We start from the raw sequence: 27489 nt of genomic DNA, 5'->3' as shown, positions 1-27489 counted from the left end.
AAAGAATGCTGTTTCAGTGACACCTGGTGTAAAGTTGAGTGGGAAATGAATATAGAGACACTAAAGAGATATGCAAAGTGGAGTGGAAACAAACTATCTGGAAGTGGAAAGTCTATAAAGACTGTTAACATCAAAGCAACTAAAGAAGAGATGAAGCTTCCCTACGAATACTCAAAGTATGAATGGGTGTGATTCACCTCTTCAGGGTTACCCGATAATATACTTCCTTCAACAATATTCTATGCAACTATCAACACTACGAAGTCTGCCATTTACGTGCTACTCTGTTAAGCCTAGCAGGGTGCTTTGCCTCTCCCCAAAGTTCTGCAACCATGGAGCTGGTATATTCAAGTACAGGGTACTAGTGACTTTGACCATTTGTGACTGACCAGTTACGCATGATGGAGATGGGGGAGGTGGGTTGAGACTGATTCATTCATTTATATGGGAGGGGAAGTAACAAATGCGTGGAGACAGCACATGAAGTCCATTTAAGGAATGTAAAAAAAGTCAGTGGTAAGCAAGGGAGACGTACGGTTTCACAACATGGATGAAGTTCCAGAGGAAAAAACAAAAGGACAATTCCACCCTCCACTATTGCTTTTTCCGATATTTTTTTTATTCCAGTATTTTAGTTTTTTATCCCAATATTTTAGTTTTTTATGCCAGTAGTATAACAGACATAGTCTGATGCAGGAAGACCTTTCAGTTTCTTCATTTTAATTCGTCCCTGCTACAGATCATGAAGATCTCACCATTTTCCATATTCAAAAAAAAAGTGAATACAAACTCCAAAAGAAGGCCCACGGAGCAGTGACTTACATCACTGCTATAGGTGTGACCTGTGAGCAGTCCTGCCATACAAGAAGACTGTGTTGACGAAAAATCCAAAGCTCTGAAAAACACTAATGAGCCAGTGACAACTGTGATTCGTGGAAGGAAATAATTACAAGACACTGTTCATTTTAAAGCCCTGGTCTGACCGTGGTAATAATGAAGACAATGACTATAGGTTCACAGGTGTTTACTAGGTTAATGACCACAAGGGCCTTTTTAAGCCTAGCCATGCAACCCAAACCTCAGACAAGTTCTGATACCCTTGATAAGTGTAAGCAGGGGCTTGGGAGATGAAACATTTACAAGCTAGGGCCCGGGAGATGAACCACTTACAGACTACCTGTATGTATATATAAAGCAGTGACTATATGACTCTGTAAGCTTCCCAGTGTGCAGTAGACAGCTATGCACTACTTTATATATATGTACACGCACAATACATAAGAACACATACCAAGTACTAGGGTTATGGGGGTGGGGGGTGTGCAGGGGGGCACACTTATTTCTGTTGGTCCTACTACTACGTACATACAGCTTCTGAAAGTTTGCGCAATCCAAGTTATTGGACCTTTATTTTCCACAGCAGAAGCTGACTTTTACCCATGTCTGTGACACTTTGCCATGAAATGATATTGCCTTTAAGGGTTTGCTTAGCAGACACACTACTGCTTGGGAGGTACCAAAAGACAGAAAATAAACCATCACATCTGAATGACAATGTCTTTTCATCTGTCACCTAAAAATAATGCTGGTTTCTTTCAGAAGTTATTTTAAAATTAAAATATATGTGTGTTACTAGTGAAGGAAAATGCCTTTTCTTACTAAACTGTCTATGTGTGTGCATCTAATACACACACACACACACACACATATATATATATATATATATATATATATATATATATAGTGTGTGTATGTGTATATATATATATATATATATATATATACACACACACACACACACACACACACACACACACACACACACACACACACACACACACGTATATGGGTCTACATTGATTCACTGAAAACTCATTTCAGTGAACTTCAAAACACTCACACCAAATCACTGAAAGCTCAAATCATACAATAAAGTATATATAGTTAGACGGTGTGTGTGGGGCAACTATTTATGGTTTTATATTGTTAGCTTTCTGTGAAATGAGATTCATAAATATAAAAGCTAATTAGGTGGGGGGCTATGCCCCCCCACACCCCCCAATATGTGGTTGTGCCCCCATGCCCCCGAAACTACATATACTAACTCCAGGATCACACTAAAGTGGGGATAAGGGCATATATGTTTTATTTGCCCAACAGTACTTACATTCAGTGAAATTAGTTTTCTGTGATTTGAGCTTTCAGCGATTTTTTGGGGGTTAATTGAAATTCAGTGAAATGAGTTTTCAGTGAATGAACGTAGACCCACATATATATGTATATATGTACATCTATATATATATATGTATATTTATTTATATGCATGTATTTGTTTGCTGGGTTTATCAGAAAAGTCTGGGCAAACCTCATTTTCAGCTCCGGTACAAAAAATCCATATAAACCATCATATCATCACATTCAAAGACACAGTGATATAGGTGTGGCAGCTACTGCCCACAATACAATAAATATTACATTCAGACACTGCAATAACAAAGCAAGATTGACAGTCATACAATTTTACATGTAACAATTTTGTGCAACTGTACTTAAAATATAAAGAATGAAAAAAGAATTGCAGTATACAATTTGCATAATATGTTCTAAACATGCACAGCTAATCGTGATACGGAGGTTGAGCAAAAAAATGTGTGCTTTATCATGATTTCCATATTCACTTAATGATGATCCATTAAAATGCTTTTTGGAAGAACTGACCCTTCTGCCTCATAAACAGAAGTGATGCAGTGTTATAAACATGCAGTCCCAGGTGCCTTACAGCTTGCCAGTTAATGCTCAATAAAATAATTTGCGCCTTGTTCTGTTTTAGAAGTTTTTTTTTTTTTAATGCTAAAGACAGCAATCTAGTAGCCTAATTCCTTAACCGTGACTTTCCTAGAAACTCGCTGCTGCTCTGGGAGATGTCATCCCCAAAGAACAACATTGGATGCTTGTCTATGGTACAAACAGCAAGTATAAGACAGCTAATGGACAAGATGCGAATCAGGAAGCAGGCACCAGGAAAAGTTGATGAATTATGCATAAAACTAATTATAAGGTTTTCATCTACTGGACCTAGTTATGTTCAGTATACTGCATAGACATTTTTAGCTATTTTTGAAAGAAAGTATTGTACAGTTTGGCCCTTAGCCTTTTGCTGTACATAAGCAAGACATTTACTTCTTTGGCTGAATTAGTGAAGCATATTTCTGATGTATGCATATGTTCTTGTCCCAAATCTTACTGATTTACAGAAAGAAAAAAGCAGGCCCCGTTGTGTGGTGCCATTTTAAGTACACTGTCTGTAAGTGTGGAGTTTGTCTGGGCATCTCAGACAGACAGACAAACTGCTGTGATTTGTTTGGTTTGCAACCCCCCCATACATAACACTGACTACGCAAACTGTTCCATTCTGTATGAGTACATAAGAAAACATCCCCCAAGAAATCATTACTAACACACAACATTCCAGGTGGAGAACACTTTTAGCTTTAAAATTCTTACACTCTACTTCCAGAAACATGGATTTGGAGTCATGTCCAACAGGATTTGTGGCTGTGCAGATGTACTCTCCACTGTCTGTATACTGGACATCCTTCAGAGTGACGGAAGATACCCTTGCATGACCACGAACAGCAATTCGTCCATCTAACGTCTACCAATAAGAAGGAAAAAAAAAAAAAAAAGGGAAAACAAGATGAATGTTGCCTTCATAACATCAGATTTTGTATTAATGTAATGGTGCCTGCAGAATCACAGCTTAAAAACAATAAAGCAAGGAGACAACACTGAAGCACTAATGTATTGAAACGTTTCCTGGAGAAACTAATTCTGAAGCAGAACTAGGCTGACTAGAATTAGTGTCTACATTAACCATTTTAATACATTACCTCAAAGCTGCTGCTCCATTCTATTGCTCTGCCTTGTCAGTTTATGTCTGTTGCTAGTACCTTCCTTGACTGCAGCCAGTTTTGAGATTTGCATTCATAAAAAAAAATTATCTTTAAAAAAAGTTAATTATCTTCAAAAAAAGTTTACACAGTTACAACTTTATCCTGGTATCACATCTATTCATACAAATAATGTAAATTATTTTACATTTTTTCAAGGCTTGAAATTTCTAGAAAACTGTTAACTCCCCCAACATACACAAATGCACACCCAAGAGTGAGTACATTTTTGTCTAGATAATACTGAGCTGAGGAAGCAAACAAGCATACACAGAACTTAACAAATATCATTGCATCGCTTTACTGTTTTAGCTAGCATTTCCAGTAAGTAATTCAATGATTTGAGATAAATAAGGTAGCATCACTTTGCTTCACAAGCACCAAGACACACATAGCAAGACTAGGACACTAGCAAGCACAGTTATTTTAATTTTTGTTAATGGCAAAAGAATAAACTTTTGTCCTTGAAGTAGAATAAAAACAAAAACACATGAAGCACTACTCAGTTTTGTCAAAATATCTTCAATGGTTTTAAATGTCAGGCAGCAGAAATCTTTACCTACTGCTTTTGACAGCTTGTTCCTTAAAATTTTGCAGAATGTCTTTCTAGGTTTCCACACTAAAGTTTTACGGTTCCGTAAAACCACACACATTAACCTAAACCAGACATGAAAAAAATCAGGAAGATATGGTCTGGCAGCCCATCAGAAGAGCAAGTTCTTTAATAAAATGACAATTCATGGTGCGAACAACCAAATAATGGTGGGAAATGTCCCAATTTTGTGGGATTAAGTATTGCAGCAGGCAGTCATGTGTCATCATGTATCAAAAAGTAAGAATCTTACCAAATGACTACCCATGCTAAAATCCACACAGTGCTGTTAATGAACCAAAGGTAGAATGGTGGTGTACTGCGAAAGTGTGAATAATGATATGGCGGTAAGGAGTTGGTAAGTTCAGGCAACTAAAATCAGTGCTGGTTCTCAGTGGTGTAGCTAGCTTTTCTTGCAGCCATTGCCATCCTCTGATCTGTTGCTCTTGTCACCCAGTTGAAGACCAAAAAAAGTTCCTCTCCTTAGATTTGAACAACAAAAATAATCTTTTCTCCTTTTAAATTGTAGCAAAATGCTTAAAACATTTTTAGCAAGCTGCTGATACAGCTTATGCCATAGGTAGGGCACTAATGCTATTCGGTTCTGACTGCAAATACAATGTTGGCAACGCACTGAAGACCAATCTGGATCTGACAAACACTCTTCTTAACACTGGCTACATCTCTGCTGTTTCTGATGGAAAAGGTTTTACTTTAGAAATGGTCAGTGGCATAGTGAGTGAGAGAGAGAGAGAGAGAGAGAAAGTTCTGGCTATGACCCAGACAAACTAAATCCGATTAGCAGCTCAAGCACCGCTGAAGCCAGGGGAGGATGGGTGTGTGTAGCCAACAGTGGCTGGGCCATCCTGGAGGGGTGAGTGGCAGACCATTTCATTGCACTGCTGACGTCTAATGGAAGAAAGGCATCTCTAAAGCACCAACAGTCAAGACATGCACATGATTCCCTCCCGAGCTACTTATGTGGTACCCTCCATAAAACATGATGAAGGCCATCACATACTTGATGGAAGGCGCTACTACATGCTCTCTCATTTACAAGCATAAATCTAGGTGCTGAGGGGGCTTAGGACCACAACACAAAACCCTTATGTTGCTGGACAGCTGGAATTACTCTTCAAGAAAAAAATGAGTCCAGCTGACTACAACAGGGCTGATGGCTGGCAGGTGTGGGGAGAAAAAGATTACAGGAAAACAATCAGCACTGGTTATTTTGCTGTAGTACTACACTGGGTATATTTCTATCTCCCATAGTACTCTCAAAAAGGAAGATTCAAAATATGTTTGTACAGATATTTCTCTGTTTTTTCAAGGTGTCTTTACCGTGTTCCCATGTGTAACTGCTGTGGGGCATTTGTCATTTTGGTACATTTCTATTTTTTTAAGGAGCTATTGACACGTTACTCACTGGTATGGGACAGTTTGCACTCCCTGCTTTTCAAGATTTCTCAGTGGATGTGCCTGAACTTGTGCAAAGGCATCAGATAATGTGTTGCACATGTTCTTGTTTGTTATGTAGTGCTGTCTAAAACTGTTTTTTTTCTTTTTTTTTTGTCTGGTGCTCCCCTGTGTACACTCCAAACTGTTCTTGGAATGAAACTAATAATGCAGCAGGAGGCACAAACTCATAAAATGCTGCAGTCTCCATCTTATTATTATTTAGCAGTTCCTTTTGGGTTTTCAGGCTTGTGTGACCACATACAAAAGTTACATGATGTTGTCACAGTAATGTTGCCTCTTGGCAGATGTCTTATAGCAGCTCATTTTGATGTAACTTTCCTTTTTTTTCAAAAACATTTTTATTTTATTTTCATTATAAACATACACAAATGTACATATAACAAATACAATAAAGCAATAACAAAACTATTTACAATATTTACATTCATCCTCGATAAACAATAATTTTATCCATGAGAAGTTATCAGGTTTTCCAATTTTTGCCATGCTATTTTTTATCAGTAATGTTATGAGTTCTATAACAAATGGTTTGCAGTTCTTTTTTTACAAACTTTTGATAAATTAATAAACTCTTTAAGCATCAAATCTTGTTTACTTTTGGGGTTCAAAGTAATAACTTTTCTGGCAATTGCAAGAATTGACCAGAGTAACTGAATCTGAGATTTAGGTATTACATTAGGTATAGGAACATTGAATAGGATTAGTGAGTTAGAAATATGACAGCTATCAGACCATAAAGAATTTACAAAATATCTGAAGTCTTTCCAGTATTGAACAACACTTCTACATTCAATTATCATGTGAACCCAGTTGGCCTCAAGTAATTCACATTTCCAACATTTACTTTCACTGTTTTTGAATATAAGACTTATTTTATGAGGAGTATAGAAACTCCTGCTTATAAATTTCCATGTATACACTCTCCAATATAACGAAGAGGCACCATACGTAGAATTCAATACCATTTTTTTTGGATTCATCAGATATTTTTTCTCCATTGATCTTTACATAGTAATTCCAAAAATCTGAGTCAAACTTTAGAGTGTCTTCTCTTAGTATCTTATAGCTAGGTGAGATACTTAATTTTTAATTATCTGTCTTTTCAAGACATCTAATAAAAAGCTGACTCAAACTAGGTATTGATAATGTCTCTAGCTTGATTGATACTCTCATTTTGTTTTCTATAAACTGCCACGAGTGTATAAACAACCAACTGTCTTGACTATTATCAAAACTACATAAAAGAGAGTTTAGTGGTTTAATATTCTTATTTTCAATAAACTAAAGCCAGAATATCAACTTATTTTCCTTTAATTTTTGCATTGCATTGATGTTGAAAGAATCTAGGCAATCAGGGAAGTATGCTATAGGGAATATAAGAAATAGAAATTGTTTAATGTTGTAATTACAATCAATTATATTTTTAAAGTTATTAAATATTTGATTAATGCCATAAGAAAAATGATCAAACTTCTTATTAAATAAACAAAATTCACGTAAAATTCAATCTTCTTCTTCTTTCGGCTTTTGCCCAGTTAGGGGTCGCCACAGCAGATCGCCTGTCCACTCATGATTGGCAGTGGAGTTTTACGGTGTCAAGTTGCCAGCCTGGCACCCAACCTTTCACAGAAGGCACACACTCACGCCTAGGGCCAATTTTGAGTATCCAATCCACCTACAGCATGTCTTTGGGATTTGGAAGGAAACTGGAGCACCCGGAGGAAACGCACGCGACCACAGTGAGGACATGCAGACTCCGCACAGAAGGCACCCCAGCCGAGGATCGAACCAGAGAACCTCTTGCTGTGAGGTGGCAACGCTAACTGCTGCACAACCGCAGCCACCCTCAACCAAGGACTCAGTGATGTCTTCAAATTAGTCAACCAGGTTTAGCAACCTTAGACTTAGACAGGTTTATGTGGACACAAAGAATATGTAGATTCTACACAGAAGATACCTCAGCTGAGAACTACACCTGTAAATCACGTGCTACGAAGAAGCTACAATAACCTCTGCAGCCACTTGCAGTACTTCAGCATCAAAACACTTTCAATATTAGTGTTTTTTTTATCCAGACATCTTCTATATCCTTCTAATACATTAACCGTTGAGTAACTTCTGAGTCACTGTGTCTTCACATCCAGTAAGTCATATTTTTGGGTGCATATAAACCATCCAGTAAACACTAAAAGCCTATAAACCAATGTAATTATTTCTTGGTTGCCAAGTGACAATATCTTCTTCAAATATATTGCACAGCAAATACAGCAACAGATGATGTACAATGTGCAGCATCACCGCACATCATGTACATTATCAGATGTGCAAGTGGAAGAAAACTTGCATTAAAAATGGATGTTAACAGCATATTTTGTATCTCTCTTCAGAAAAATGTGCATTCAAAAGCACTGCTGGCAGGTCAGGGATACTGTAAAGCATAACTGAAAGGAAGAGCCTTGGAAATGGTCACACTTTACTTATGAAGTGGAGTACAGGATGTCATCTTGGTTAAGGCCCGAGTAGTGCTGTATTATAAAGTGTACTGGAATAAACTCTTCTTGCCTTTTTTTTCCAACACTATATGAGTATGGCTGTAGTTAACACTTAAGTATCGTAAAGGAACAAAAATCATACATAACCATCCATACTCAGCGAGTTCCACTAATTTCCACAGAAATTATAAAGATTATGGATACTGCGGTGGTGGTGCTGTGGTAGCGTTGTTGCCTTACAGTAAGACATTGTTCTGTTCGATTCTCAGCTAGAGCGTCTTCTGTGTGGAGACATGCGTGAATGGGCGTACCTTCGTTGAAGGCTGTGCATCAGGGCTGGCAACTCGGCACATAAAAATCTACTGCCAATCATTAGCGGACCGGAGTTCCGCTGTGGCGACCCCTAACCGGAAAAAGACGAAAGACAGAAAAACAACTTTACTTAGATTGGATTTTCACAGGAGATGCAGTATGCACTGAATGAAAGTATTGTACTGTTAACTCCCTGAAATCAAAGGAGGCATCCTAACTAAAGCAGCATGAGTCATCAGGGACATGGAAGAGTAGAGACACACACACCAGACATTTTTCATAAGTGGATGCAAACAGGACATGCTGCTGCGTTAATACTAGGGTAATAAGGTGTGCTGCAACTGTACGAAAATATTTTAGCACACCTCACAAAAATTTTCTGTTCTGAGTTGTTCTTATTGCAAAACAGAAATTTCCCTTTCTCCAAAATGCAGCAAATGTGCAAGTTATCAAGTAGAAGGCGCAAGGAGCACAGCACTCTGCAGAAGAGGTAGTTAGGAGAGGGAAGCTGTCTCCTAAAAAAACAGAAAAACTATGAGCCATTAACCCTGTGCAGTAAGCCTCAGGTGACGTAAAAGTCAATGAAAACTACTTATTCCATATTGTTCTTTAAATTGATTTTCTATATTCCTGACATCAGTTATATGAATCTCATGTATTATTTTCCAGCCAGATATATAGGTAGGTGTGATCCAATGTAATATTACATTAATTATAACTGATGTGGAATAAAGATCTAAGCTAGGGAATGCTATCCCATTACTGTTCGAGCTCTAATGTGCCATCTATATGCAATCCCAGGTTTTAAGGGGAATCATAAAAGTTTAAGTAGCATGGAATCTCATTTTTTAAATAAGTTTTTGGGAGGGGTAGTATCAATGACTGTATATAAAACAAAATTCTAGGTAAAATTATCATTTTAATTAAAGAGAGCCTATCCTCCATTGTGAAGAACATTTTATTCCATCTTTTGATTAGTTCACTAATGGTGGTTATTAAATTATTGTAGTTTAGATTAACAGACTCTTTCCATGTACTCTTTACACTGACACCCAAATATTCTAATACATCATTCTCCCAATTAAACAGGCTATACTCTCTTAGGTTTTTGTTGATCTTTTTGTTAATTAGTAATGTTTTGGATTTATTATGATTAAATTTAAGCCCTGAAATTCTTTCTTTTAAGGTAATTATATCATGCAAAGAACCATCAATTTTACCCAATGTTAACAACATATCACCAGCAAATAACTGTATCTTAGGACAATAGTCCTTATTAATTTGAAAGCCTTTTACATTTTGCTTGTTTCTGATATACGTAGCAAAAAGGTTCCACTGAAAGAGCAAACAATAATGGTGACAAAGGGCAACCTTGTCTAGTTCCCTTGAGAATTTCTAGTGGTGAGGATAGACATGATCCGATTTTCACATAAGCTTGTGCCCCACTATAAATTTTTATTAATAAGCTGTCAAAATCTGAGGAGAATTCAAGACCAATCAGAATTCTTTGTAGATAAGACCAACTAATAGAATCAAAAGCCTTTTCTATGTCTAGGCTGATAATAGCTGTTTTTTGTTTTGTATTTGCATGCTATGTCTATTAATGGTGGTACTTTAATAATGTTATCTTGCACTTTTCTATGAAGAATGAAACCTGTCTGATCATTATGTATTAGATTAGGTAATATTTTCTTTATTCTATTAGCTAATATTTTCATGAAAATTTTATAATCAGTGTTTAGTAACGTAATTGGCCTATATGAATCACAAGATTTAAGGTCCTTACCTTGTTTTAATATGGGGGAGATAACTGAGTATTTCCACGATGGGGGTGTTATACATTTTTGCTTAACCATAGTAAAGGTACTAATCATTTTCTTTACTATATATTCAGGAAAAAATCTTATATAATTCAGCAATTATTCCATCCAGTCCTGGAACTGTATTATCTTTTAAATTTTGTATTTGCTCTTTCACTTCTGTTAGTGTTACTTGTTTATTTAATGTTATTTTGTTGCATTGACACCTTAGTAGTTTTATTTTCTTGAATAAAATTATTTATTACATTATCTGTCTCCAAAAGTGGTGTATTATTTATATCTTTATAGCAGTTTTTGAACACTTCTAATATGCCCCATACATAGACAAGATATACTCTTAACCGAACCATCACTTTTATATTTAATCTCATTAATATGATTTTGATTGTTTATTTTTTGGATCTTACTGCTATTTTATGTAGATATTTGGGATTTACGGCATAAAGATCGTAATTTCAATTTTTCCAGGTAAGGCTACCTTATGAGTCAGAACTTCTAAGTATTTTTGATTTAACTTAGTAATTTTGTTATGTGCTACTTTGCTATTTGGTTTTGCATCCATTTTTATCTTGTCTATGTTTTTTGTAAGTCTAAAAGTTCTTTGTCCCACTCTCTCCTTTTATTAAAGTACCAAAATTTTATTCTACCGTATATATAAACTTTAAAGGTGTCCCATAGTATAGTATTAAGTCACTTTACCATTATCATTTGTTTCCATAAACATGTCTATTTCTTTCATTATCCATTCCCTAAAGTCATTTAACTTAGTTATGTATGCAGGAATTCTCTGTAGAAATCTTAGATTATCTGTATGTATAGTTAATGTAAAGTTTATAGCATTATAGTCTGAAAGTGGACAAGTCATTATAGATACGCCACTTATTTTAGAGTATATATTATTTAATACAAAGACCTTATCAATGTTTATTTGTTTACCAAACCGATATGAATAGTGAGTATAGAATAAGGAATAATGCTCTCTTAGGCCATGTATATCTTTAAGGTTCATCTGGTTTGTAAAGTCATTTAACTTCTTGGCTTGAGATGTTAGTTTTATTTTACCATTTTTAGAAGTATCATTGCCTGATAATAAGCAGTTAAAATCACCTGTTGCTATAATTTCCCCTTTTGCATTTAAAGTAATCAGGTCCAGACATTTGTCAACATATTTAGTACTCAGTCCTGGTATCCAGTATGTATTAATCAAAGTATAATACTTCCTATTGATTTCCAAAATAACCATGCTTAGCATCCCATCTTTATCTGAAATGGTATCTATAATTCTTGGCATAGTATAAGTATTTTTCCATAGAATAAGAGTGCCCCTTCTCTTAGTCTTAAAACATGAATCAGCCAGAATGGTATAGCCATTGAATGAGTATTTTTGTAGATCTTTTTTAATAGATGGGTTTGCTGTAAAAAGATGATCTGGGCTTTATACATTTTGATATATTTAAGCAAACCAACTCTTTTGACATTATTGTTCAAACCATTAATATTTAATGATAAATATTTATTAAGTCATTGATTATAACGTGTATGTTATTACTAACTGAAAGACCTTTCTTCAGTGTTGACTTGAAATCTACTAAAAACTTACTTATCATGGATGCATAATGTGTATTAAGCACTACTTTCAAAAACCCAAAACTATTTACAAACACATACATGAAACATAAAGTTTCCGGTTTAGTTAAAAACGTAACCATCCATCCACCACCTCTCCAGTATCAAACGACACAAATTATCCATCTCTGCTTAGAATATAGTATAAAAACAAAGAAAAGCATTATGAAAGCAACTAAAGAAATCTGAATCCATGAAACATACATTAGCATGAGAGTGTCCAATATATCTGAAGCTATATGAATATGTCACATATGATAATAGCACCTCTAATATGTAGATATGCCAGAAATACACATCAAATCAAAGTATGTATAAACATTAGAAGCTGAAGGTTAACAAGATTGTCATTATTTCCAAGACTTTTCAAGAAACATCAGATAATTTAGCCATTCTGTCAGTTATCTATCTAACATTTTTCATGTAAGGATCTGTTGAATAGATATACAACACGTATTACAACATAACTATTATATTTTGCAATTATACACATATTACTCATATGTATTAACAATATCTATGTTGACTTCTTTCTTCGGGAAGGGGGGAGAGACAGGGGGACAGAAAAAAAAAAAAAAAAAAAAAAGGGGCCTCACAACCCTCTGTTTAGTTACTAAAGGTTTACCCAAAGTTAGAACCAAAGTCAGTGCCCAAAAAGAGTAAATCTCCAACCAACCACAAGAACTGTAAAACAGGCACTAGGAACGCTCTGAAATTCCAAGCAAGGTATTTTATTATGCACAGAATACCACAAACGAGTAAATCAATAAAATGCTTTAACTTTATCACTGCGTTTCTCGTTCTATGTTGAACTTCATCAGATTAAGAAAAATTAATCATACCACAAAGCCTTATATACACACCCAAAAGGAAACAACCAATCACATTTCGTACCCAATTAACATAATTTTAAAACTTTAAAACTTTACACTTAATCTAATATCAAATATTTTTACAAAACCTAACATATCATAATAAAACTCACAAAAAATATATATTTTGAAAAAAATTATATATATGTTTAAAAAACAACACATACATTATATTATGTTTGTGAACGTTTAAAATTGAGAAGGAAAGGAATCTTAAAATCATTGCTTGATGCCATCTGCTGACAAAAAATAAATAAAGTTACAGTCTACTACAAAAGATGTATGCTACTTAAAGTCTGGCAGCTCTTAGTTTGAGCACTGGAACCAAAGAAATGCGGATACTTACAGGCTTTTAAAACTAGCTTCCAAAACACCTCTCTAACTTCTATTCTCACTTCCCATTCACCACCTCTAATATTCAAAGGAACTTCTTCTAACACAAAAAATGTAAATTTTGCATCCTTACATACTAAAGTGTGCTTAAATAGTGCATTATTAGTGTCCTGCTTACTAATATCATAAACATGTTCGTATATTCTTCTTTTCAACACTCTCTCAGATTTTCCCACATAAAATGCTGGACATTTCCTACATTTAACCAGATAAATAATTCCTTTACTATCACAACTCGAATGTTGCTTGCTTATCTCTACTTTCCAGAAAAGTCCTATTAACATTCTTTATATATGGACATTGTGCACATTTCCCGCACTTAAAAGTTCCTTTTCTTTTATTAGATATATATTTTTATAGTGGGATCTCTATCCAACATATTTTTAATGTTTTTATCTCTCCTATATGTAAACATTAAGAGCTTGTTAAAAATGGAATCCAAGTCTGAAAACCATGCAAACATATTCCAATTTTTTTGTTATAATGTTTCTAATAGTAGCAGCTTCCCCATTATAGTTCAAAATATATGCACCTGGGTATTTGTCAGCTTCTCTTTGTTTGCACCTCAATGTCTTATTTCCTTCAACTCTCAATCCTTGACCAAAAATAGGGGCAAACCTACCTAACCTCCCTTCTCTTACCTCAGAAATAACCTCATCTATCATCTTTAGTGGATATTTCCTCTCTGTAAACATATTTTTTAACTTCCTACATTCTTCAAAAAAACACATCATCATCTGATGTCATTCTAGAAATTCTAATAAACTGCCCTTGAAGGTTCATAGGTTGGTACTAGGCTATCGACCCTACGGCCTATACAAGCCTAGCCATAACAATTCCCTGGCTATTTCTTCCCACAGTATTAACTTCCCTGGACCCCTGTCTAGCAGGGTGACTGACGTGATCCCCGGGGTGAATTTCATATCTCTCATCCAATCATCAAGGTTCTTTATGAAGAGGGCCAAAGAGGCGGTCTGCTTGACATGTATGGGCAGTCTATTCCAGAGTCTGGGGATTCTCTGGGTCAGGAACCTATCCCTCCAGCATGTTTTGTTTATTGTGATGACAAGGTTTAGATCCCTGGAGTGTGCATCTCTGAGGGATTGGGATTTCTTTAAGTGTAGCATGTCCAACAGCTCTGGGTTTGACATGGCCTCGTATGTTAAGCAGAGATCGCCTCTGAGTAGATGATATACGACAGAGTATAGGTGGAATTTTTTTAGGCGGTCAGCACAGGGGCTCTGCTTTAGGCCTGTGATTCTTTTAGTGAGGTATTTCTGCGGCCTTTCCAGTTGTTGCAGATGTCTTGAGAGGTACATACCAAATGGGGTGTTGTATTCTATAATGGGTCTAATGAGGGGATGAGTACAGTGGGACAATAACCTCCTTTTTTCTGGATGAAAAGCCCTTAGTGATGAGGTGTGCCACATAGAAGGATTTCCTGACTGTTGTGGCGATGTGATTATCGAAGGTGAGACCACTGTCCACCTGCGCCCCAAGTCTCTTATCACACTTTCGGTAATTCACGGGTATGTGTTTTTTCCCAAAGGGGATAACTATACATTTCTTGGCATTGAGCTTGAGCCCATGGCTCTGGCACCAAGCATCTGTTTCTGTAAGGCCCTTTTGTAGAATATTCACATCATTTGAGGATTCAATAATGGTTCCCAGTTTGCAGTCATCTGCGAACTTTGTTAGCCAGAGTCCCTTAGTGTTGGCCTATACTTCAGAGAAGTAGATGCCAAACAAGAGCAGTCCCAGGACCGAAACCTGAGGTACTCCACTTGTCACTTGTCTGGAGCAGGATTTGGAGTCTGCTACTTTTACAGTGTGGGTTCTGTCAGTAAGCCAGTTGGCAACCCATCGAGTGACGTAGGGTATTAATGCCCAGCTTAGTAAGTTTATCTATGATTCCAGAGTGGGGGATGGTGTTGAAGGGCTTGGTGAGGTTCAGATAGGCTGTGTGGACCACCTTACCCTTGTCCACGGCTTTGGAGACTGATTCAAAGAAGTCAATCAGGTTCAGGAGACAAGATCGACCCTTCACAAACCCAAACTGCATGGGGTCCAGTGTATGAAGGTTGCCAATGTCTTTGTTTATAAGTTGCATAACAATACATTCCATGGTCTTGAAGATCCGGCTTGTCAGACTGATGGGACGGTAGTTCCCCGGATCCAAGGTGGATCCTCCCTTGTGGAGTGGGTTAACTGCAGCTGTGCACCACTCAGTGGGCACGAAGCCTGAGGTGAGGCTATGATTAAACATGACACTTGGGTGAGGTGCCAGTTCATTTTGTAGTTCATGTAGTAAACAGCATGGGATGTCGTCTGGTCCCATGGATGCTGTATTCTTAGCTTTGGAGAGTGCGTTTTTTACCTGTGTGGCCATTATTACCCGAATTTGGCAATCCTTCGGTACTGAGATGGACCCTTTAGGAGGTGAGAGCGGGTGAAGTCTGCACTGAATCGATCTGCCAGGATATTGGCAATATCCCTGAGATCAGTATATTTAATGCCATTCTGTTGTAGCTCAGAACAGATCTGAGCATTGCCATTTAGATTCTTGACATAGCTATAGAATGCATTGTGGCTGTCTTTGGAATCATTGGCAATTTTATTTTCTTAACTAGCTTTGGAGGATTTTATGAGGGATCTCAGCTTCTTACTGTCGCTGGTAAGGGAGTTTTTTGCATCCTGAGATTTTCCTCTTTTCTGCAACAGTTTCTTCCTTATGCTGTAAAGTTTGTTTATGGCAAGGGACCACCAGATTGGCTTCTTTTTGGAGGAGAGCATCTTGATTCTATTGGGAATGGCAAGATTCATGCATGAATGGATGTGCTCGTACAGTGCATTAGTGTAGAATTCAGCAGTTGAACTTTCAGTTCCCATCTGCATGGGTGTCATGAAGTTTGTCACATCTTACTTGAGTAGCATGAAGTTGGCTTTAGAAAAGTTTTTTTACGGAGATTTCTCTACTGGGGGGTGGGGGTAGGGTGTGAAAGTCAAGGGTGATTAACTTATGGTCAGACCTAACCAACGAGGGGGTGACCCATAGGTGTGGAGCATCGATTTCCCATGCTGGTAATGACCAGGTCTAAGATATTGGAGCCCTTGGTGGGACTAAGGATTAGTTGATGCAGGGCGTTGGAATTTATGAATTCCAAGAACCGCTGGGCAAAGGTGTTGGTACATGAGTAGTTTTCCCAGTTAATGGCAGGGTAGTTGAAATCACCCAGTATTAGGGTGTTTGGTTGTATCTTAATATTTTCCAGTATGTTTAGAAAGGTGTAGTGAGAATCGTAGGGCATGGTGGGGATCTGTATCAAGCTACAGTTTGGATTGCAGTCTTACCTAGTGTTAGTTGCACCTGGAGAATTTCAGACTCATTGTGTTGGGCAACTAGCCTAGTGTTGTCAATATCCTGGTGAATATGGACACTCCTCCACCTTTAGTGTTTCGACCCTGGTTTGGTGGCCGAAAAGTATGGTAAGATTTGTAGCCTGGTACTGCAGGGGTGCTCTCTGGAGCCTTGAACCAGGTCTCCATTACTGCACAGATATCGATGTTCTCCATTTTTAGGAGTGCCTCGAGACAGAGTGCATTTTGAGGTTTAGACTTCTAGCATTGAGTAGCATTACCTTCAGATTTTGCATGCTTGTACCTGTTACGGTGGTGGTTTTGTCCTTTGAACATTGCCTAAAAAAGGCACTATAGGGGTGGCAAGAGCCTTCGCCAGTAACCTGAATCCCAGGGGCGACAGGTGCAGACCATCTCTGGCAAAGCACCGTGGTCTGTCAATCATATTGTCCCAGGCAGAGAGATACTGGATCCCCTTTGAATGACACCAGAAACTTAGCCAATTGTTGAAGTCGATCATTTTGTCCTTATACTGTGGTATCATTCTGGGCAAAGGTAGGATGCTACTCAGGGCTAGGGTCATACCTGCCTGTGCCACATAATCCGAGAGCTCTTCCATGTCTCTTTTCATGTAGTCCAGGGAGGTACGTCTCAAGTCATTCACTCCAACATGGAAAATGACAGAGTCAGATTTGTACTTGCTGTGGAGTGACTTGAGTGCATGTGTTCTGTGGCGGATCCTGGCACCCGACACGCAGCTGACATCAGCCTGGTGAATGGGACATCAGTGTGCCTGACTACAGAGTCACCTATGACTAAAGTGTTGGGTACGTTGTCTTGCCTTAGGGGCTGTTGTTGAGTGGCACACTGGTGTTGTGAGCTATGTCACACTTTGTTTGTGACTGGTGTTTGCTTGCGTTTCAGCTTTGGAGGTCCTTGTTGCTTGGACAGGTTACTGTTAAGGGCCTCCACATATGTGGGTTTAGTGTTGCTATGTGTGGGTGTTGGTGGTGTTGCTTGAGGTGTAGTACGGGTGTTAACCTTCTCCTCTTGACTGTCTAGCACAATCTTGGGTGGAGAGAGGTTTGCTTCCAGTTTGGGTATGTAAGTGCATCTCTCGCAGGTTGCAGTGTTGGGTGGTAGGAGGAGAGGGTTGTCTGTGTACATGAGGCAATTGTTGCATTGCCCCAGTATGCCCAGATTCACCAGGTGGGCAGGAGAAATCACCGGAAGCTGACCCCTGGACATGCCTGGTTTGGTGCTTTTTTTTTGTAAAGTACAACAGCTGTTTTTCCTTACCTTAGCAAGGTACTTTGCAATTATAGGCTGTTTAGTGTCTACGATTAATTTCTCCTTATTAACAAGGATAGTTGAATGCTTGTATCAATTTAAGACTTCCTAGTGCTTTCCAGCAGGTTTTAAAGCAAGTGCTAGTCACAGGGATGTTTAAAGGCAAGTTGAAAAAAATGGTTTATCCTAACTACTGCAGTGTGCACTAGAGGAGTTAGAAAGTAGGTAACTTAAGTTTTACCTGTCTAGAAAGTTAAGTTTTAGTGAAGAGTCACTATTTTTAAAACAGCAAGATAGATTGAAAGGGGGTGGTCACTTTTGTATTCTGGTACTATGGAATACAGTAGGATGGCCAATAAATTTAAATAGCTGAAGGGGAGTGATTTCACAAAATGATAATTTTGTGCTTACTCACACAAGCCAGTAAACACAGACAGGAAATGAGAGATATGGTCAAATTAACACAAGTGGAAGGCAACTAGAAAGACAGTGGTGTTTAAGAACACTACAGTAACCGGGTGGGAAAAAAATTCTGCCTGACTCACAAGAGACAGAGCTGTGGTCTCTTTTCAAGTTTTAATATGCAGTTAAAAGCAGAATACAAGTAAAACACAAGGTAAATAAAACAAATCACAGTATTCAAAATAGAAAAAGGCAATAATGTAATACAACAAATAAAAAGCAAACTAACCTTTCCCTCACAGCAAAGTGTAGCAGAGTCTGGGTGAGCCTTTCTAGTAATGATTTTTCTTTTTTGTTCATATGGATAGGCACTTGTGTAGTAAAGAGAGGAATTTGAAAATGTACTTTTCCTAAATATCTTAGACTTAAATTTATTTCCCTGGTAATCTTTACACACAGTAACATCAAGATAATCCACTGAATCATTACAAATGTAATGTGTGAATTTCAAAAATTCCATAGTAGTATTAATATACTTAAGAAACTCATCTAATTTTTCTCTAGAATCAGTCCAGAAGAAGCATAAATCATCCAGGTACCTGTTATATAGGCACCAAGAGCTCTTAAAGGGTGAATTAAGAATAAATCTCTTCTCCCAGGTGCTAAGTACTACGTTGGCGTAACTAGGGGCACAACATGCACCCATCGCCACCCCTTTGATCTGTTTGAAGAACTCACCCTCAAACAGAACATAATTATTATTTAGCACCATCCAACAATTCTAAAATCACCCTAAGATCTTTCCTTACAAATTTATTACTCTCTACCCATGTTTCCTCAAACCATTCCGTCCCTACAGAATGAGGTATTACCTAAAACAAATCAACAATGTCACTTGTGATGAAAATAATACCCTTATCATAAATTCACTGGTCTATACTTTTCAAAAAATCCCAGGAATCTTTCAACAACTCTGTGTCCTCCATCCAGACAGTTTTTATTCTTGAATCAATGTATTTAGCCAAACTATATGTTTTTGAACCACTAGCGGTTACTATGGGCCTCAAAGGAGGGTTATTAAGATCTTTATGTACCTTAACTATACCAAAAATGGTAGGTATCACTGGTTTATTTACAACCAAGTATTTATATAAATCACTTCCAATTAGGTTATCATATACTAATTCTCTAAGACCAAAGAAATTTTAGAATAAGATAAATTAATTTCATTGATGGAAGTTCTACTATATTTCTCTTCATTTCCTAAGATTTCTTCCATCTCAGCCACACAGGTATCATTATCCATAATCGCCATACCTTCCCCCTTGTCAGGTCTCATGACATTAATATTCTTATTTAAGTTAAGCTCCCTAAATACCTGTCTCTCATTGTGGGGGAGGTTGGAAAAAAGTTTGTACTTGTTAAGAGAGTTCCTTAATTCTTGCTCCACTATAGATTTAATTTTTTTTTAACTGTGGATGCAATGGAGGATTCAAAATACTTTTTCTCTTAAACACCTCTATTGAATGACTATTAACATCTTTGTCCTTATCCCTGTACATCAACTCAAGATTTTTCTTTATAACAAATAGTTTTAGGTCTATAAGAAACTTACTAATGTTTGTTTGTGTCTTTTCGGCTTTTCCCGGTTAGGGGTTGCCACAGCGGAACTCCGGTCCGCTAATGATTGGCAGCCCTGATGCACAACCTTCAATGAAGGTACGGCCATTCACGCATGTCTCCTTACTAATGTCACTTTTATTATTCAGAACAAATTTAAGCCCATTCATAAATAAGTTAAAATATCTAACATCCAAATCCAAATTACTGTAACTATAAATGTTATAATTTTGAAAGGCTCATACGTATCCTTTTTGCACAATTGTTGCCTTGTTTTCCTCACTATGATGTAAAATAACCCCATCACTTATTCTTCCCTCCACTGAAGCGGTAATAAACCGTTGGTTTGTTCTTTATTCTCTCGGACCTACGTAAATGGGGAAACTCTAAAGGGTCATTCAAATGTAGGTTAAAGTCCTCGTCTTCAAAATAATTACTTGAACCACTTTCATCATTATAAACCATCCTATTTTCATATGTCTGATTATATATACTTTTTCATTCTTATTCTGACCTTGTTCAAAATCACTATTCACTATCCAATACTGCTTTCCATTTCCCCAATTTAGGCCTACAGTAACTATTATTCTCCTTACATTCCATAACATCCCTTCCTATGTTTTGATTTTTTTCTCATAGCTATTATCACACACTTATCATCAATCTTTTTCCTTATCTGAAAATATTTTTCTTTTTCTTCCTCAACAGAAAACAGCAGATCATTAACTATTTTTTTATTCACATTATCAATTTTATGAAACCATTTTTTCCATTTCCATCTCATTTTCTTTAATAATTATTTTCATTATTCCAAAATCACAGTTGTCAAAACCTTTTATTAAGTCCTTAAAGCTCTGAAAACTTTCTCTAATATTATTTAGGTATTTATATACCCTTAACCCTTTTGGTACTATTTCCATTTCCAAACATTTTTTAAGATATTTATTATTCATGTAAAGTGATTTATATTTTAACATAAATTCCTACATCAGGTCTAAATTATGTTTATATGTTTTATCCTCATAAATAGTAACATTGTAGCCATTATTCATGTTAAACTAATTATTTTTAAGCCATTTATCATCTCTAATAGTGTCCTTACACACTTCATTGCCACTTTTATTATTACAGTCACCTGTCGGTTGGTTAGGACCAATCATCCATTACCAAATATTTAGTTACATAACATAAGTCTGATGTTAATATGCATAATGAGTTTTCTAATGCAGCTCCAAGTTCACTTGATGTCATTTAGTTACTAATAATGTCACTGAATCTGCAGAATGTATGCATCTATAAGAGAACATAGGCATTTTCAAAGGAGTTAAACACTTTTATCAGAACTAATTATTTACCATTTAAAGTATCTAGTGAAGCATAACAAAATTTCAAGAGAAAAAAATTCGAAGTACAACTATTTAACAAGTTCAAAAGGTCAAATGATGTCATCACTGTTATTTCCTCAAGCTGCAACTTCATAAACTTGTTAAAAAGTATCTAAATAGGCTCATGCACAACAGAAGTTGTTTCTAGTGAAGAAAAAAGCATTTTCGGTGGGAAATTCAGATCTTGAAGCTTTTAGAGTTTACAGAAAGCAAACAAAAAAAAGCACTCAAGCTGCTTTGTCAGCGCATGTCATGAATCTCCACAATGAGAACAGTCACACAGACCAACAGTTTCCTCACAAAACCTCAATATCATGGAAAAAATTAACCCTTTCATATAAAAACAGCTATTTAGAAGTAACAACAGCTGCCTCAAATCAGAAATCATATTATAACATTTCAATCATTTATCCACCAGTTAACCAGAGAACCTAATATACATATATATATATATATATATATATATATATATATATATATATATATATATATATATCAGAAACGCCTTGTTACCACTACTGACCCACTAGAAAAAATGTACTTTGGTATTAAGTCAAATTAGACTATTACTGAAGAATTGTAGTTATTTAAAAGGGAAAAGTATGTAATGTACTTACAATGGGGAAAAGAGAGAAAAGGAACATTGGTAACAAAAAATAATAGGAAGAAAAAAGAGAGACAGAGAGACAGAAAGAGAGAGAGAATGTTATTTAAATATATATGTTCTATATATTCTTATATGTTCTTATATTCTATATGTATTTAGAAGTCGATATAGAAAGGAAAAGAGAAAGTTAATAATAAAAAGGATTATTCACATTACCTTACAGCACAGATGCATTCCAGAATCAAATATATTATGATTCATAAAACAAAGCATTTAAAATTAGAAGGAATTTATTCATTTGTCCTTTAGTTTCTTAGTTTTGTTTGCTCTTTCCTTCACAGACCATCCATTTTTTGTTGCCTGTCTCTTCAAACTCTTGAATAACCATTCCATTTCTTCTATGTCCAACAGTATTTTCTTCTTTTGGATAAATTCTACTGCTTCTTGTAGGCAATCAAAGACCTTCACTCCTTCTGGCAAGGCAATTTTTATTCTTGCAGGAAAAAGAATTTGAGCTTTAATATTGGCTTTTTTCAAGGACTGAATTAGAGGAACACACTCCTTTCTTCTGCATATGACTGTAGAGGTGTAGTCATTGTCAAAATGAACATTTGGGGGACGGAGCCTAGATGGCCAACTGAGAGTACTGAATTAATTTTGAGAGCTCCATAAACTAGTATAATAATATAGGAAAATGTTATTATTTTCAAGTTTAAAACATCAAAAATCTGTAGATAAACCACATAAATATCAATTTTGGTGGATATATACAAATATGTTCCTGTCAAGTAACTTGGAGATATACTGAGTCACTGAATATGAACTCAAGGAATTTTCATCCAGATGCTGCTTTGAAAAAAGAACTGCAATTGATGACATCTACCTTACAGGAACTATCTTTGAAGATGGATGGCTTTAAAAATGACTTAGAAAACCTCAAATTAAATTCTCAAAAACAGACTGATGTTCTTAAGGAACTATTACAGCAACACCATACAAAAATAACAAATATAGAGACTTCTCTAAATGACATTGAAGGGAGACTCAAAGAGGAAGAATTACAAAAATAATTTCTGCTTAAACAGAATACATGGCTGCTTAACAAAACAGATGACTTAGAAAACAGGCAAAGGAGAAACAACATAAGGATCATTGGTCATTGGTCTGCCTGAAAACACTGAAGGAGATGACATTGTTTCATTCTTAACAACCTGGACTCCTGAATTTTTAGACTTGAAAGAGGGACTTTCATTTGGAATTGAAAGGGTGCACAGAGCACTGAGGAAACCTGCTTCTAACTCAACAAATACTCCACCTAGATCCATAGTTATACAATTTCTTTCATTTCTGGACAAGGAACTAATATTAAAATCTGCTTGGAGAAAATCACCCTTAAAATACAATCAAAGCCTGATAAGGTTTGACAGTGATTATTCTTCCAGAATACTAAAACAAAGCAAAAAACTCTGACCAATAATAAAACTGTTGAAACAAAACAACATTAAAGCACAGCTGGCCTTTCCAGTCAAGATAAAAATACTTTTTGCCAATGAGATGAGAACCTTTAATGACTTAGAAGAAGCTACTGTATTCTTAAAAAAACAACAACATAGTGTCTATCCCAGAAGAAATGGAATGGATGGCCCCCTACTCTTAAAAGAATAAAAGAAACACATCATTGGACTGATGATAGAAAGAAGAAACAAAAACCTGATTCCAATATAGCTGTCCCAAAAATAACTCTTACAACTACATCTCTCAAAGTATCAACTGATATGGTACATTACTTGTCATCTGTTTTTATTCAAAAAAGGAAGGTTTCTTAAACAACTGAGAAACAGTAATGATTTATTCAGAATGTTCAAAGAGTCCAGAAATTCTTCACAAACAAAGGTAGGTCAAGATGGGTTGCTATTTACATTATATATAAGCCAAACAAAGCAACATATAATATAAACATAGAAGTTTCTATTCCCCTACTTGAACTCAATGAATACTTATCTTGTTCATTTTTCATTGTTTTTACTTATAATAATTTAAGTAAGTAATTAACTAATTCAACAAGGTACCATTCATCAGAGTTCAGATTCAAATGTAACAAATTAACATCATATATAACAGCAGCAACAGTAGAGTGTTTTGAAAAAAAAAACGCTGTCATGGAGACTAATGCCTTCTTCAGTTAAAGTATGATTTAGAAATGTAATGCATATCCTGGATGAATAATAGTATCAAGATCTTTGTACAAATGTCATCATTATTCTGTCTAAATATAGTTATTATCAATTATGACAGGTATCATAAGCTACGAGTGCTGTTTGATCAGTCCTGATATGGTGCGCGTGGATGCAGCTGTGTCTGGCAGCTAGTACAAATATCATTATTATTCTGTCTAAACATAGTTAATACCAATTATGGCAGGTATCATAGCTTTGAGTGCTGTTTGATCAATCCTGATATGGTGTGCGTGGATGCAGCCGTGTCTGGCAGCTAGTACAAATGTCATTATTATTCTGTCTAAACAAAGTTAATATCAATTATGGCAGGTATCATAGCTTTGAGTGCTGTTTGATTAAGCCTGACATAGTGTATGTGGATGCAGCGGTGTCTGGTAGCTGTTGTATGTTGCCATTTTCGTCTCCGGGAAGCTGTGGGTTGCGGCTTGTGATCGAGGTTTACTGATGCTTGTGTATTAGGAAGAGACATTTGGTGTTTTAGGGGGTGGATAAAACTGTGATTTTGGGATATTTTGGCATAGAATAGTTTGTTTATACATCTGCTGAGTGAGAGGTGGGAAGGCTTGAAGAATGTGTTATCTCTTGTTGTGGCTTGTTTGGAGTTTTTTTTCTTTGTTATCTGTTTGCTCTCCGTTCTTTTACTGGCTGCTGCCTCGCTGAAAGGGAGGGAGTTTAGGCTTGAAGTTGCAGTGAAGTGAAGCTTTGCTTCAAGTGCATCGCGAGCCTCTGGTGTGCAGTACACAGACACACTAACAGAAACAGATGCTCTCAGGTTGCTATGGTAACAGAGACAGATTGACGATAATGCTTAACGGCTCTGAGGAGCCCCCAAGATGACTCTCGACAATGTTTTTGGTTTAAAAAAAATGTATATAATAAAAGGGCTGTTTTAAACCACATGTACACATATTGATGGTCTCCCAACACTTCGTTTAGCTCATTAAGTTGATTCTTGATTAAAAAAAATAATAATAATAAGTGCAATTTTACATTTACAATGTATTTTGGTCCAAACACATTAAGGATTTACATAAGAGTGGATGTTTGAGTTATTGTGAAAGAGTAAGAGCACTTAGTCTTGTGCAGAACACTTTGCAGCTGTCTGGGAGGTGAGCTTGCTTGGACGTGTTGGGCATATGGGAATAGCTGATTCTAGGGGTGTTTGGGGTTGCCGGGAAGTGCTAGAGAGTCATCAGATTTCCTTCGTGGAAATATCTGTGGGAATGGAAGGTGTGTTGAGTGGTTCACTGGCAGAGTGGCCACTTCATGGAACAGGCTGGTAAAATGGAACAGGACAAATATTGGTTTAGATATTTTAAGAACAGCCTGGAAATACACCACATGAACTAGTGAATGGTATTCTGGCAAAACTGGATGGGTATTGTTGCCTGTGCTTGAAGTACTGATATGTGTGTATGTAAGAATGGAAATATACTTATAACAAATAAGAAACTAGAAGGGTCTCATAATTTAAAGTCTATGGACTGTATAAACATGCTTGGAAGGAGCTAAAAATAAGAATAAGCATTACAGCTTGTGGGCTCTCAAATAACTAAGCAACAGCCCAAAAAAAAACAAACAAAAAAAAACACAACAGTTATGCAATGTATGATTTTAGTAAATCTAGGCATAAAATACATAATCATCATATAAGATGAAGCAGTCTACTGAATTTAGATATTAAAGACAGGATTTAATAACATGGGCTTGTGTATAATAACACTACTGTCTTAACTTGTCGGAAATGACATCCACTACACTGAACATCAAGGGGAAGCACGATGATTTTCTTATATAAGTAAATATGCATAACAAGTCATGTAATTCCTTTAACTTGATTTGTAGTTTTTGTAACCCATCTTGACCATATATAATACTTAAGCGGTCACCAAGGTAACTAATATTTATACACGACATCAAAGTGACAAAGTTGTTCAAGAGAAACAATAGAAGCCTGAACTTGAAATGTCACTGAATGTAACAATCATATTCTGAACAAATAGTATTAAATTGACAACAGACACTCAGTTTAATAACATAGGCATGTGTATAATAATACTACTGTTTTAACTTGTCATAAATGACATACACTATATTGAACATCAAGGGGAAGCATGATGATTTTCTCATACAAGTAAATGTGCATAAGTCATATAATTGCTTTTACTTGAATTGTGGTTTTGCAACCCATCTTGTCCATACATAATACTTAAGCTGTTACCAAGGTAACTAATGTTTTATACATGACATCAAACTGACAAAGTTGTTCAAGGGAAACAACAGAAGCCTGAACTAGGAATGTCACAGAATGTAACAATCACATTCTGAACAAATAGTATTAAATTGACAATAATCACTCAGTTTACCCTTTGCTGATTATACAAAAGAGAATGTTGCCGTTTAAGTCTAAAACCTTTCAGTATATGCCATAAAATGGCAATTTATGAATGTGGAAAGGGAACTTGAAATCATTAATCACAATAAGTGAATTTGTTGTTTTTAACCTATAATTTCACTCATTTTATAATAAGAAATGACAATTATGAAATTCCTTTCTTTAGGAAATGGGGGAACAGGGATGCACTGATAATTAAAATGCAATAACTTTCATCAATGTTCACATAAAACAAACTTGATGCTTTAAGTAAGTTAGCAACAAACAAAGTGATTACTTAAATGCTGGCAAACAATGAAATATAACTTCTGATATAGCCAGTAAAATACACTGCATTATAAACATGAGGTATAAATATTATTACCATCTATTTATATTAAGTAATAAGTTTTGAAAGACATCAATAATGGTGAATATGTTAAATAACTGTGTGTTATAATCTATTACTGAGGTTTTATATATGATACATCCTACTTTATTATGATTGAATTGCTTGTCATCTATCTTTCATTTAAATATTAATTGCTTATACAATAAGTAGACATTTATACTGCATTACAATTCTGTCTAATCTACAATAGTACTACATCTGTTCAAAATAATATAAATATTGCTTATTCCTATTACAAATATTCTACATATGATAATTAAATTTATGGA

At 36.0% G+C, this 27489-nt stretch overlaps 1 protein-coding gene across 1 annotated transcript in view; it reads right to left on the bottom strand.

The window, feature by feature from the left end:
* NCAM1 (neural cell adhesion molecule 1) overlaps nucleotides 1–27489 on the bottom strand; it is a 1088618-nt gene that overhangs the window by 650049 nt on the left and 411080 nt on the right. Inside the window, exon 11 of the mRNA XM_044079459.1 lies at nucleotides 3505–3655. Within this exon, the coding sequence (XP_043935394.1) occupies nucleotides 3505–3655 (151 nt within the window). The remainder of the gene's footprint in view (nucleotides 1–3504; nucleotides 3656–27489) is intronic.

The sequence above is a fragment of the Protopterus annectens genome, chromosome 8.part0 (genome assembly GCF_019279795.1).
Source record: "Protopterus annectens isolate FY-2018-M chromosome 8.part0, PAN1.0, whole genome shotgun sequence".
In the NCBI taxonomy this organism is placed as follows: Eukaryota; Metazoa; Chordata; order Ceratodontiformes; family Protopteridae; genus Protopterus; species Protopterus annectens.
This window is presented reverse-complemented; position numbering and strand designations above follow the sequence as displayed.